This window comes from Peromyscus leucopus, chromosome X (genome assembly GCF_004664715.2).
Source record: "Peromyscus leucopus breed LL Stock chromosome X, UCI_PerLeu_2.1, whole genome shotgun sequence".
Classification (NCBI taxonomy): domain Eukaryota; kingdom Metazoa; phylum Chordata; class Mammalia; order Rodentia; family Cricetidae; genus Peromyscus; species Peromyscus leucopus.
In genome coordinates, this window is record NC_051083.1 from 53,909,616 (window position 1) to 53,922,531 (window position 12,916).

At 44.6% G+C, this 12,916-nt stretch overlaps 1 protein-coding gene across 2 annotated transcripts in view; it reads right to left on the bottom strand.

Annotated features, from left to right (window-relative positions):
• Pdk3 (pyruvate dehydrogenase kinase 3) overlaps positions 1-2,134 on the bottom strand; it is a 60,088-nt gene extending 57,954 nt beyond the window's left edge. Inside the window, exon 1 of one of the 2 annotated variants that reach the window (XM_028881675.2) lies at positions 1,802-2,134. In XM_028881675.2, coding sequence (XP_028737508.1) covers positions 1,802-1,907 — 106 coding nt within the window. In that variant the 5' untranslated portion in view covers positions 1,908-2,134. The remainder of the gene's footprint in view (positions 1-1,801) is intronic. The other variant, XM_028881676.2, reaches the window with a different exon arrangement.
• Between the last annotated feature and the right edge of the window lie 10,782 nt (positions 2,135-12,916).

The window sequence follows — 12,916 nt, forward strand, 5'->3', positions numbered from 1 at the left end:
CACTAACACCAGAAATTCAGAGCATGAGGCCCTGGCCCCAAACCACTGACCTCAATGCTTTTAGAGAAAATTCATTTCTAGATACTCGCCCCATAGATTATCCACAACACTATCCACTACTGTAACTTGCCTACTCAAGTAACATCCTTGCCAAGATGCCTATTAACACGGGAGATATTAACTGCCACAGAAATCAATTAACTGCAATTTCAGGCACACTATTCGAACTATCACAAACTTTTAATGTGGGGGTGACCAAGATTCCTTTTGTACTTTTTACTGAGAATTAATTTGTCTCAGTTTACCCTAACAAAAGGTTTCCATGTTCAAATAAACTCTATACCCTAAGTTAGAGAAACATGCCTATTTATAGAAATAGCAACATATTCCTTCTAAGCTGTGAAGTCAGGCCCTGCCTCAAACCTCTAAAACTCTACAAGCAGGGTGGGATAAGAAAATGCAGTGAGTAAAGGCATCTTCTGCAAGCCTGACCACCAGAGTTTGATCTCTGGGACCCACATGGGAGAAGGAGAGAACTAACTCCCACAAGTTGTCCTCTGACCTCTACAGACACACCATGACAGTGTACCCACACAAATACATACATAAATAAAATGTTTAAGAATAAATTTTACAAGTAGCCAGAGAGAGAGAGAGAGAGAGAGAGAGAGAGAGAGAGAGAGAGAGAGAGAGAATAGGGTCCAACTACTGAAAAGCTTTTGAAAATGAAATTTAAGACAAAAAGGCCAACTTCTCACTCATCTTAGATTTTCATCATCTATCTTTGGCAGCTTGATTTCTAAAACTTAATTTGGCATCAGCTTAAATCTTTAATCTATACCTCTCTATCCATCCTGTAAGTTTGCCCCCAAGTATAGACAACATTACATTTTCCATATCTAGTCTTCCCAGAAGGTTCTACCAAATTTGCACTTTGATACCCAACCCATCCCATGACATTTTTAAATCAAATGAATTAAACAGATCTAGGCTTTGAGAGCCTAATTCATCTTGATTTTCCTTCGGCAATGCTGAGTTCCATTTTTGTTTTATTTTCAGGTGTTTCACAACTGCATTCGATCTGCTGGAGTTGGAATGACATCCTCTGGAGAAACATGATTGATCAGTTAATGGAAGGTAGTAGAATCTATTCCCACCTAAGTTAGGCCTCGGGCTTTATTGGGGTCCTCTCCCTTCCCATCTCAATCCATGTACACAAAGTACTTGCTCAGCTGCCAATGGGTGCAAGGTGGTCACACTTAGGCTGGAGCTGTCCTGGAACCCCTGCTCTGTAGCCAGGAGCCCACAGGTCAGCTCTTGCCCAACAAGTAAGGTATTTGCAGCCCACAAATATGACTGTTTTAAGGTATCATAATGGAGACGTTCAGGTCCTGCCACTCCAGGCTACCCAACACCTTACAGCAGAAAAAGAACAAAACGCCACTTCAGGATTTACTCAGCCTCAAGGTGTTTCTAAATGTCTTACCTAACCATTAAAAACTAAAAATAAAAACGTTTAAGAGATCTTTCCCAAGTTTTAAGGACAGTGAGGTTTGAGTCAAGTAGATCTGAAGCAAGGGTTGGATAACTGAGGAGTTCCGACTGGCATGAGGGTGTCCGGCATTGCCCCTCCACCTCCTGAAACCCGAAACCTCAGCCCCAGGAGAGCCCCAGGCTTGTATCCCCATCACCCCGCCCGGCGGTTCCCACGGACTTTGCCTTGAGGCTGCAAGGCGGGCCGGGATGGCGGCTCCCTCACTTCCTCGGGGCCTTGGCGGTGGCCCCACGGCGTCGCACTCACCGAAGTCCAGGAACTGTTTGATTGAGAGCGGTGACGGAGAGAAGCGGGAGTAGCGCTCGATCTGCTTGGGCACTGGCTGCTTGAGCAGCTGGTAGAAGAGCCGCATCCTCACCCCGGTAATGCGCACATCCACCGAGACGTCCCGGACCGCTGCAGGGGCCGCCGACACCGAGCCGCACCACGAAGGCGGCGCCGGCGGGGCTTTCCCTCCACCTGGGAGCTCGGCCTTGGCGCCACCAGAGCAGTCGCCACCGCAGCACCTAAACAAGCACCGGCGGCGGCAGTTAGGCGGCCGTGGCCCGCTGCCCGCGGGTTCTTAAGCCCCGCCTGGAAGAGGCGGGGTCTGCCGCTGCACGTACGCGGCGCGCGTGGGATGTGAGGGGCGCGAGGGGCACGCGGCTGCACGCGCGCGCCGCTGATTGGCTGCCGCCGCCGCCAAAGCATTCTTAGAGCCCCGGTAGTCCGGGTAACACGCACAAACCTCCCGCCCTCGCCTGTGAGGCTTATCCTGGTCCTCGCGAGCCTGGCTGCGGCCAGTCGCTTCCCGGATCAGGTCTTCCAAAGACCTAAAGGTGCATGGAAGCCTGGAGGACGCCAGGGGCCCACACCCTGAAACACGGATCTTTAGCGCTGCCCTAGACCTTTCCAACCCCAGGCCCCTCTTCCGGAAGGCCCTCCTTAGATCAGCTGACTGCTCCGCTTTAAGTTGTTGCTTGCAGTCCTATGCTTTTTCAAATTCTTTACCCCTTAACTACATGGTTTCTTTTATCCCCTCCAACAATACTGGTAAAGCACAGAATTAAATGGAAGCTCCTGCTTCGCCCCCACCCCTGGCCACTGGGCAGAATTCATTGTAATATCAGTTAACCTGGCCTCAGGAGATGTGCTCCCTTTCGGCCCACCTTCACTCTGGTGAATTCATTTGGGCCAATTGTTACAAAAAGGATTGTTACGTCACTGGCTGCGGTTCCTGGCTCTATACCTTCAGTAACCACCTGAGCTAATAACTGCACAAGATCCTTAGGTCACTAACTCTATTTCATTCCCCTCTCACTTCTACCACCATTGGAGGAATGCATTACAAATAAAAGTCATTAACACTTGATTTCCATGCTTCCTAGCTTCCCTCTCCCCAAAACAGTTGGATGGAATTCATCATAGTTATTTTTATTGCCCCCCTTCTGCCCCCACATGCAAATCCACTGGAAAGGCTCAAATTACAGCCACTGAACATTCTTTCATAACCCCTTAACCACCATAGAACCCTGACTCAGTTTCACCACTATTTGGGAGCAGGTATCTATGTTTACACTGTGCTGGATTTTCTTTGCATGATAGTGAACTTGATTCATGGCTCAGTATATGAAATTGGTATTTCCTGATGTGGCTATATGAAATACTGCTTGCTTTAACCATTACCTTCAAACATTGACTTAATGTTTGATAATGTATAAACATCAACTACAAAGAAAGGTTAAAAAAAAAACCTTCTTAATCCGATTATTAGTGTAAAGGTTTTATGCCTTCATTTGGGTGTTTTATGTACCCATTTCTTTGCTTTATAAAATTATTGCAAGTCTATCTGAATTTAAAGAAAAATAGCACATGCATTCAGAGATATCCTGTGGTCTTCCCATATTTCCAGATGTCCAAGTACAACTATGATTGGTACCTGGACTAGTCTGTCTTTTCCATTCAAGGAAAAGCCTAAAGAGACTTAGTAATCTTTCTAAAAGGCAGTTTTACCAACAGAGCACAGCACTGACTGCAGTTGGAGTGTATGGGCAGACAAAAAGAAGGTACGGCCTGTGGCTGTCTACTCACTTTTCTTGGGTGCTGCCTACTGATGGAGTTTTACTGGTAGCAGTTATGGATGGAGATCACCAAGAAGGGAAAAGCTGGGTGTTGGTGGGGACAGAGGTTTTCCACCTATGTGACATCTTTCTGAACTTACTCATCAACTTTTTCGTAATTTCTTTTTCTGCTGCACAAACTGCTACTTTAAAGCTATTTATTCTGATGTTTTTAATTACTTTAAATGAGTGTGCCTAATTTTACACTTCTCTAAAAAGTGTCACAGTCCTAAAAGTTGGGAAAATGTGAAAGAGGCCTGCATAATGCAAACTTGTGCTGGTCCATGGCTCACATGACGCAGCCCGGAACTTGAGCCTATCATTAGCATGCTGTGTGACCTAAGACTAGTCTCTTAGCCTTTCTGTGTCTCAATTATTTTAATGTCAGATGGAGATGCATGACTTCTCTCCCTTACATTTGTGACAATTTAATAAAATAAATCATATCTAATACAAATATAAGGCACTTTGGGTCTTCTTTTGTGCATAAGGGTTAATCTCGAAACTAAAGCGCATTGATTTCAGTGGTAATTATCTCCTGAGTTTGAATCATCTCTATTTTTCCAGCTTGTTGTGCACAATAAGGTCTTGCACAGAAGGTTCTTCATGAAATCTCTAGCCCATTCACAGCAGCCACACCTGGAAGTTTGTTAGAAATGCACATCCTTGGCCTCCATCACAGTCCTACTGAAACCAACACTTTGGAGGGGAGGCCCAAGGACTTGACCACAAATTCTTTGATACGCCTGCCTTCAAGAGCTACAGCTTAATCCTCCTCCCCTAAATGTGGGCTAGGCTTGCAGTAGCCTCTAACCAATAGATTATGGTCCAAAGTGATGAAATTACACTCAGTGGTTAGGTTAAAAACCTACAAAATACCTGACCAGCATGCCTCAAAACTATCAAGGTCATTAAAAGTAAGGAAAATTGGAGAAGGTGGCATGGCAGAAGGAACCCAAGGAAATTATGACAACTAAATATAATGTACTATCCTGGATGGAATTCTGGAGTACAAAAGGAAATGTTAGGTTTAAAAACTAAGGTATCCTCTCTAGACTAAATGTGTTTAATAATCATATATATTGGTTCATGAGTTGTAATAAATGTACCAGCATGCCTAGCATCCTCTTCCCTCCCCTCTTTTTCTTCTCCCATCCCCTCCCTTCCCTCCCTCTCCTCCCTCCCTCATTTTTCCTGCTCCCACTCCCCTTCTTTCTCCTCTCCCTCACAGTTTGGAAGCAGATGCTCCCACTGTATGACCTGGAGGTGGCATAGCTCTGGCCTGAGACCTTGATTCACGCCCCACTGCAATCTTTGAAAGATTCTGTGCTAAAAGCCCTTATCAAAGGGAGATAGATATCCTTGGACTCTTAACACCCAAATTCTCAGAGTTTGTTGCCAGCCACTAAGCTGTGATGTTTTGTGATGCAAAAGACTTAACTCATATGCAAGCCTCCCAGGATTTTGATGTGTGAACCACTCTCTATTAACTCACCTCTCTCCTACCAAATGCCTCAGATTGCAGTTACTCACTTAAACATGAAGGGAGGCCTTCCCTGTCTGAGAAAGTCCATCCTGTCTCTCCTGCTACATGGTTTCCTAACAAACAATACTACCCATTCTAACCTTCCCAACACTGTGCTATACCATTATTAATGCTCCCTTCCATACTAGACAGTGTTCTGCATAAGTACCTGTCATTATTTAAAGTCACAAAAATATTCATCAAATAAAAGTGAACAAAACTGCCAGATGGTGGTGGTGCATGCCTTTAATCATAGCACTCGGGAGGCAGAGGCAGGTGGATCTCTGTGAGTTTGAGACCAGCCTGGTCTACCGAGCGAGTTCCAGGACAGGCTCCAAAGCTACATAGCAAAACTCTGTCTCAAAAACAAACAAAAAAAATGAACAAAACTGGAGCTGGAGAGGTGGCTCGGTGGTTAAGAGCACTTCCCGATCTTCTAGAGGACCCAAGTTCTGTTCCCAGTACCCACATCAGATGGCCCACCTGGAACTCCAGCTCCAGAGGAAGAGATGCCCTCTTCTGGCCTCTGTGGGTACCTGTACACACATTTTAATAATCTCTATAAAATCATTGTCTCTTCCATCAGTAACTACTCTCACTCTTGCTCATTTCTCCATGAACTGTATTTATGCTTTGGAGAAAAAAATAGCCCATGTTAGTCTCAATAATGAGAAATAGGGGCCAACTTGAAAACTAATGAGCTTAAATTCTGACTGGTTCAAGACAAGACATTGTTATGGGGTGCCCACCAGAGAAGACCACACAGACACAATCTTTTGCCAATTGGATTTTTGTTTTGTCTTGTTTTGTTTGTGGGTTTTGTTTTGTTTGTGGGTTTTGTCTTGTTTGTTTACTTTTCAAGACCAGGTTTCTCTGTGTAGCACTGGTTATCTTGGAACTCACTGTGTAGATCAAGCTGGCCTTCAACTCAAAGACCTACCTGCCTCTGCCTCTGCCTCTGCCTCTGCCTCTGCCTCTGCCTCTGCCTCTGCCTCTGCCTCTGCCTCTGCCTCTGCCTCTTGAGTGCTGGGACTAAAGGCATGTGCCACCACACCTGGATAGAGAAAGGGATTTTTAAAGGCAAAAATCACATACTAGTATCTTCCTTGGCAGCTGCAGGGGAGGTTTTGTGCAAGCAAGCAGATTAACAGAAGCTAAGATGAGCAGTTAGCGGGAAGGGTGGGATTTCTGCACAAACAAATGGTTTAACAGAAGCTAAAAAAAAGTTAACTGGGGCATCTTGACTTCAGGTTGGATAATTTTCCTTAGGGCTTCCAAATCAAGGAGATCAAATTCTAGTCAAATCTAAAATGCCCTTAGCAAAAACAGAAGATGTAGGAAACTCTGTACTCTCTTGTCCTGTCACAACACCTGATAGCCTAGGCTATAAAAACCTATCTTTAAAAAACAAGGAGGAGGAGGCATAGGAAGAGGGGGAGACAAATATAGTTTCTGGTCTTAATTTTGGTTTGGCTCTAGTTTTGGGGTTTTTTTGTTGTTTTTGTTTGTTTGTTTGTTTTTTGAGACAGGGTTTGTCTGTGTATCCCTGACTGTCCTGGAACTTGCTCTGTAGACCAGACTAGCCTCAAACTCAGAGATCCACCTGCCTCTGACTCTCAAGGGTTGGGATTAAAGGAGTGTGCCACCACTGTCTGGCTAAACATAGTTATTTGTCTTAGTTTTGAGTGTGGCAGGAAGAAATGTTGACTCATTTGCCCTTTAATTTCCCTTTTTCTCAAGGAGTAACTTGATAGGTTTAGTTATACAAGTCAGGGCTTGGAATTATGGACAGAATTCAGAGCCTCTCAGAGTGATCATAGAATGGGGAAGGTAGAAGAAATCGGGCCTGGGATGGGTGCTTTGAGGATGGTTCAGTAGAAGACAAAGAGCCAGGCAATAGAGGAACCTAAGAGCATATCATACTGAGAAATATGATGAGCTTTGGGGTTTGGGGAAAGAGTGGAATAGGCAAAGGTGTGGAATTGGGACAGGATACTTTCACCTTAGTCCATCAAGGATATCAAGGACCCATAGTTAACATTTCAATGATAAATAATACTGAATTGTTGATTGTGGAGCCCATTTTAAGGTTTCTTGTGGCTTTACCCAGCAGGTCTGCATAGAGAGGATGATTGGACCACAGGCCTGAGTGCAGGTGTCTGAGATGGTCTGCACTTGGCTGTGCTGGGGGGAGGTCTTTTTGTTCCACCCCTTGGCGTTTCTATAAATACTCTAGGACAGAGACAGTCAGGGCCTGTTGGAATAGGTTCCAGGCCCTCTCAAGGTTATCCTGTATTTTCTGTTTATCTCCACACTCTAAATACTTCTATATAATATTTCCTGCTATTCTCACTCAAGAACACTCTGGGGAACTGTGGGGTTGGTGGGTAGCTGCCCTGAAATTGATGAAAGCTATTAGTTTTCTTTTTTTTGTGTGTACATGTGTGTGTGCACATGTGGAGACCAGAGATTGTCATCAAGAGTCTTCTATGATCAGTGTCTATGTTATATAATAAGGTAGAGTCTCTGGCTTGAACCCAGAACTCAGCAATTTGGTATAACTAGTCTAGCTAGCTAGCCCTGTCTCCATCCCCCAAGCTCTAAGATTACAGGCAGGCCACTACATCCACCCAACATTTATATGGGTGCTAATGATCTGAACTATGGACCTCATGCTTGCATGGCAAACATTATGCCCAGCCCTGAGCTTCTATTTTAAATACTTAATACTGGCTCTTTAGTTTGTCTGGAGTTCCATGTGTCAAGGTGGAAAGTGTCATCACTGGGACCTGAGATAGAAGAGTACCTTGGGTTTTTTCCTGAAACAGATTGTTATAGGTTTGGCTAAGTGTTTTCCATAAGCCCACATAGTAAAGCCCATCCTCGTTCTGTAACATTATTGGGACGTGATGAAATCTTTCAGATGTAAGGTCTAGGGGAACATTTTAGGTAACAAATGGGTGGACCCCAACTGGCAATTAGAGGATCGTAGTCTTTTCCTTTCTTTAGCTATGGGTTAGGTATCCTTCACCACACCCTCCCACCATGATGTACTGCCTCACCACAAGCCCAAAATCAACAGGCCAACTGAGCATAGATTGAACACTTCATAATTGTGAGTCTAAATCAACTTTTCCTGAGCTAGGGGTATAGCTCAATGGTACATGGCTGCTTGGCATACACAATGCCCTGGCTTTAAATCTCCTCCCCCACTGCTATAAACCTTCCTTCATTTATTCTTTTACTGTTTTATGGTATACAAATTGAACCCAGAACCTTGTGCTCTATCACTGAGCTACATCCCCAGAAACTTTTTTTTTTCTGAGACAGAGTTTCTTTGTAGCTTTGGAGCCTGTTCTGGAACTTGCTCTGTAGACCAGATTGGCCTCTAACTCACGGAGACCCACCTGCCTCTGACTCCCAAGTGCTGGGATTAAAGGCATGCGCCACCACTGCCCAGCTTGAAACCTTTCTCTTTTAAGTTGATTAGTTCGGCTATTTTGCTGTAGTGAGAGATATTTGAGTGACACAAACCCCCTATGTGATTTGCTTAAGAGATGATGCCAAAACCCACTTCCAGAGGAGTAGGAGGGCAGCCCAATCAATGACTTATAACCATGTAAGTTTCCATAGGTAGCTGTAACTTCATCCTTTTGGGTAACTTGGAATATCATATCCCACCTGAGAGGCCAGGAAGCCAGGATATTTGTAAGCTAATTCCTGTCAGTAGTGACTGAGGGCTATTCCTTAAAAAGGAAGTTAATTCCTTAACATTTCTGGCCTATTGTATCATTGCCCTGAATTTTACCTTTCTTCAGATTTTATGCAATACAATTTTGTGAAACACATATACATGATTATGTAGGTTTTGCTTCCATTAATTGGACTTGAAAAATGAAGACTGTGGCACAGGCCTGCAATTATTGCTACTCCGGGAGGCTGTGGCAGGAAAATTGCAAGGTTGAGACCTGTTCAACCTACACAATGAGTTTGATGCCAGCCTGGGCAACTTAGTGAAACCTTGTCACAAAATAATACATTTTAAAAGGGCTGTGGGTCATGGGGTGGGGTGGTAGTGCTCACCTTTAATCCCAGCACTAGAGAGGCAGAGGCAGGCCAATTTCTGTGAATTCAAGGTCAGTTTGGTGGACCAAGCAAGTCCAAGGCCAGCCAGGGCTACATAGTGAGACCCTGTCTCAAAGAACAAACCAAAGAAACAAAGGGGGTAGGGCCGTGGCTCTGTAGCAGAGCTCTTGCCTAGCATACACAAGGCCCCAGGTCTAATCTCTAGTACTGCACACACAAAAGTGCTGTAGGAGACTTCTGGAACTAGTTTTTACTCTCAGCATTACAAAGGGTCATGTCACATTACATGTCTAGATATAGGGCCATTTAGTTTGTACCTCTTATCTTTCTTTTTATTTATTTTTTTTTTGTTTTTTGTTTTTTTTTTTTTGAGACAGGGTTTCTCTGTGTAGCTTTGGAGCCTGTCCTGGATCTTGCTCTGTAGACCAGGCTGGCCTCGAACTCACAGAGATCCACCTGCCTCTGCCTCCTGAGTGCTGGGATTAAAGGCTTGCACCACCACCACCTGGCTTGCTTTCCTTCCTTCCTTCCTTCTTTCTTTATTTCTTTCTTCTCTCTTTCTTCCATCCTTTTTCTATCTATCATCTATCCACCTTCTATCCTTTTACTACTACAATCAGTAGACAGTGGAGCCAAGAACATTGTTTTGGGACAGGTCAGAAATGGAATGGTTGGATCAAAATATATGAGAATGTTTACATCTACAAATTAACCAAACTACATTCTTTTCAGATAGATCAATATGAGATTTCATTAATCTGTTTATATTCTGTTCGTCAAGACTTTATGTTGTCGGGCAGCTTCCCCAAATGCTTTTATTTCTTGGTTTGGCTGTTGGTTTCATGGGTGTTCATATTTATTCATGTTTTATGTTCTTTTGGGATGGGGGTCTCACTTTGTAGCCCTGGCTGGCCTAGAACTCACTATATAGACCAGGCTGGATCTCATAGGAATTTGTCTGCCTCTGCCTCCACAGTGCTAAGATTAAAGACACATGCCACCACACTTGGCTGCATTCATTTATTTTAAAAGCAGGCCAGGCACTGGAGAGCTGGCTCAGCAGTTAAGAGCACTTGCTGCTCTTCCAGAGGATCAGAGTTTGGTTCCTAGTACCACATTAGGTATCTCACAACCTCCTATAACTCCAGTTCCTGGGACCCAGCACCTTCTTCTGCCCTCATACTGTACACACACACACACACACACACACACACCATACCACACAATTTTTTAAAGCAGGCCAGGCATGGACCTGTGTATGCCAAGCCCAAGATGATTTCTGAATCAATTCTATGCAGCTATGGCCTCATTTCCCAATTAATACAGTCATGGCAAACTGATCCAGGTCTATAAATGCATGCTGATCTAGTTTTATACACATCATATGAAAGATACAGACCCAGCCATTCTACAATTTGTGTATGCTTGTGTGTGTGTGTGTGTGTGTGTGTGTGTGTGTGCGTGCGCGCGTGCGCGCACGCGTACATGCAGAGGTAAATTTCAGGTATTGTTGTACACACACACACACACACACACACACACACACACACACAATCTCTCACGTGCCTAAAACTCACCAAATAGGCCAAGCTTACTGGTCAGCAATCTCTAGAGACCCACCTGTTTCCACCTCCCCAGTGCTGGGATTCCAAGTGTGCATCACCACACCAGGCTCTTTCCTGTGGGTCCTGGGGGATCAAGCGCAGACCCTCGTGCCTGCAAGGCAAGCTCTTTACGACCGAGCTATCTCTCTAGCCTTCATTCTACAGACAAGTCTGAGCTGAACAGTATGTGTTTTCATTGTAGCCTTTCTTTCTCCAGAGATCCCACCCCACTTTCTCCACCTGATTAGTATCATTTTATTGAGCCATCCTATTGCTTCTGGTAATTTCCCTTCCCACTTTTCAAAAAGAGACAACTTTTCAGTGCCCCATGGCCACAAGGCTTCGTTCTTTTCTAGCAGTGAGTCCGCGTGCAACTGTTAACCATGGCAACAATGCAGTCAGGTTGAGAATTTTGGTTGGATGGACCTTTGGCCGTGCCATAGGCCACCAGTAAGCCATCACCTGTCCAAACTGGGGAGTAGGATCAGCCCTAGATACCCATAATCCCTACACAGTCATCCTACAAGGTTAGATAGTTCTATCATTTACTGATGCTGTGGTAATAGACGGGTTAGGTACCTTCTCTGAGCTTCGACTTTCTCATCTGGAAATGGGATATTGAAGTAATGAAGCCATTATTATGAGTATAGTGTAAGGACTGAAGAAAGTCCTCTCCAGCTGTCAGTCATATTTCAGTTGTGTGTGTGTGGGGGGGGGACTGCTTCTTTTCACATCCGAACATCTGACCTTGAAGTATCCCTTTCGAGTCTGCCCCACTGGCTCTGAGTTTGGGACAGTTCCTCCACCTTTCCTCACCTGTAAAGTAAGAAGGGTGGACTTGAGCTGACCTCTGATAAGGAGATTGTGGGTCTACTAGAGAAGCACTGACTGCAATAATAAATTATTGACTGATGCCAGGATCGCTGCCTGAGGCTATTGTTCCTTAGGCACCCACTAACTTATTCAACAGATCCTAAAGGAAGAGTTAGGACAAGGATTGTCCCAGGGATTAAGAAGTCATTTTATTTTATTTGAGGCACTAATTTCCAGACACAAAGGAGAAAAAAAATAGTGAGAAGAGGGTGAAATATCTGCTGCAAAATGTACGGGTAAAAGCTCTGTTTGTAGTGAAGACATGATTCAAAGCTGAGTTTGGAACTTTGCTATTACTCTGCAATGGCTCCAGTTCTTTTTCAACAACACAAGGCAGTCTTGGGGTACAAGTCAGCCTTGTATTCTGTCTCTCCTTGCATAGCTCATTGTATAGACCCGTTCTTCCTTTCCCTCAGAATGGCTTCATTCTTTCACTGTGGTTTTTGTTGTTGTTGTTGTGTTTGGTTTGGTTTGGTTTGGTTTGGTTTGGTTTTCTTCTATAAGCTCTTCTGTTGTCACTGGTCCCAGGGAGAGAGTCACTTCAGTCTCGGGTAAGTTTTGTTTGGCAGCATAACGCAAGCTATACCTGCTCCCATTCTGATGTTATGCCACCTCTAGGATAGAAAAGCTTCACTCCTGTGTGCATTTCATGGACATGGTCAAGAAACTCCATTTGGATCACGCACAAGCTGAATTTCAGCAGGAAAATAAAGCAACACTGTCTATTTCCCTTAACCTTTAACCCAGGGCTTTTCTGGCAGCCGTCCTGGCGTCTCACAGGTAGGAGACTTACCTGTTACCTTTCTTACACTTCTCTGTGAAAGTGCCTGCCTGCCTACCATCCTATTGTCCTTTGTCTGCACAAGTGTGTGCCAGGAGCCATGTGTCTTCTTCGGGGGGGGGGGGGGACAAGTTCTCCTTGTGGCAAGGCCGATGGATAGTTCACTGCACGGTTCTGGGCACGACCCCAGGAACATATGTGCTACTCACTCTCCTTGCTTTCCTCATACAAACCATATTGCTGGCTGCCTCTAGTTCCACTTTTTAGAGCTACAGATGAAATGGCTGTTACATTAGGAAAATTTTTCCCGATGACGCTCTTCTGGGTGAGCCAGAGGGATGTTGTTAAAAATGTACAGTGGACCTGATCCTAAAGCCTTGATGTTTCAAGTGT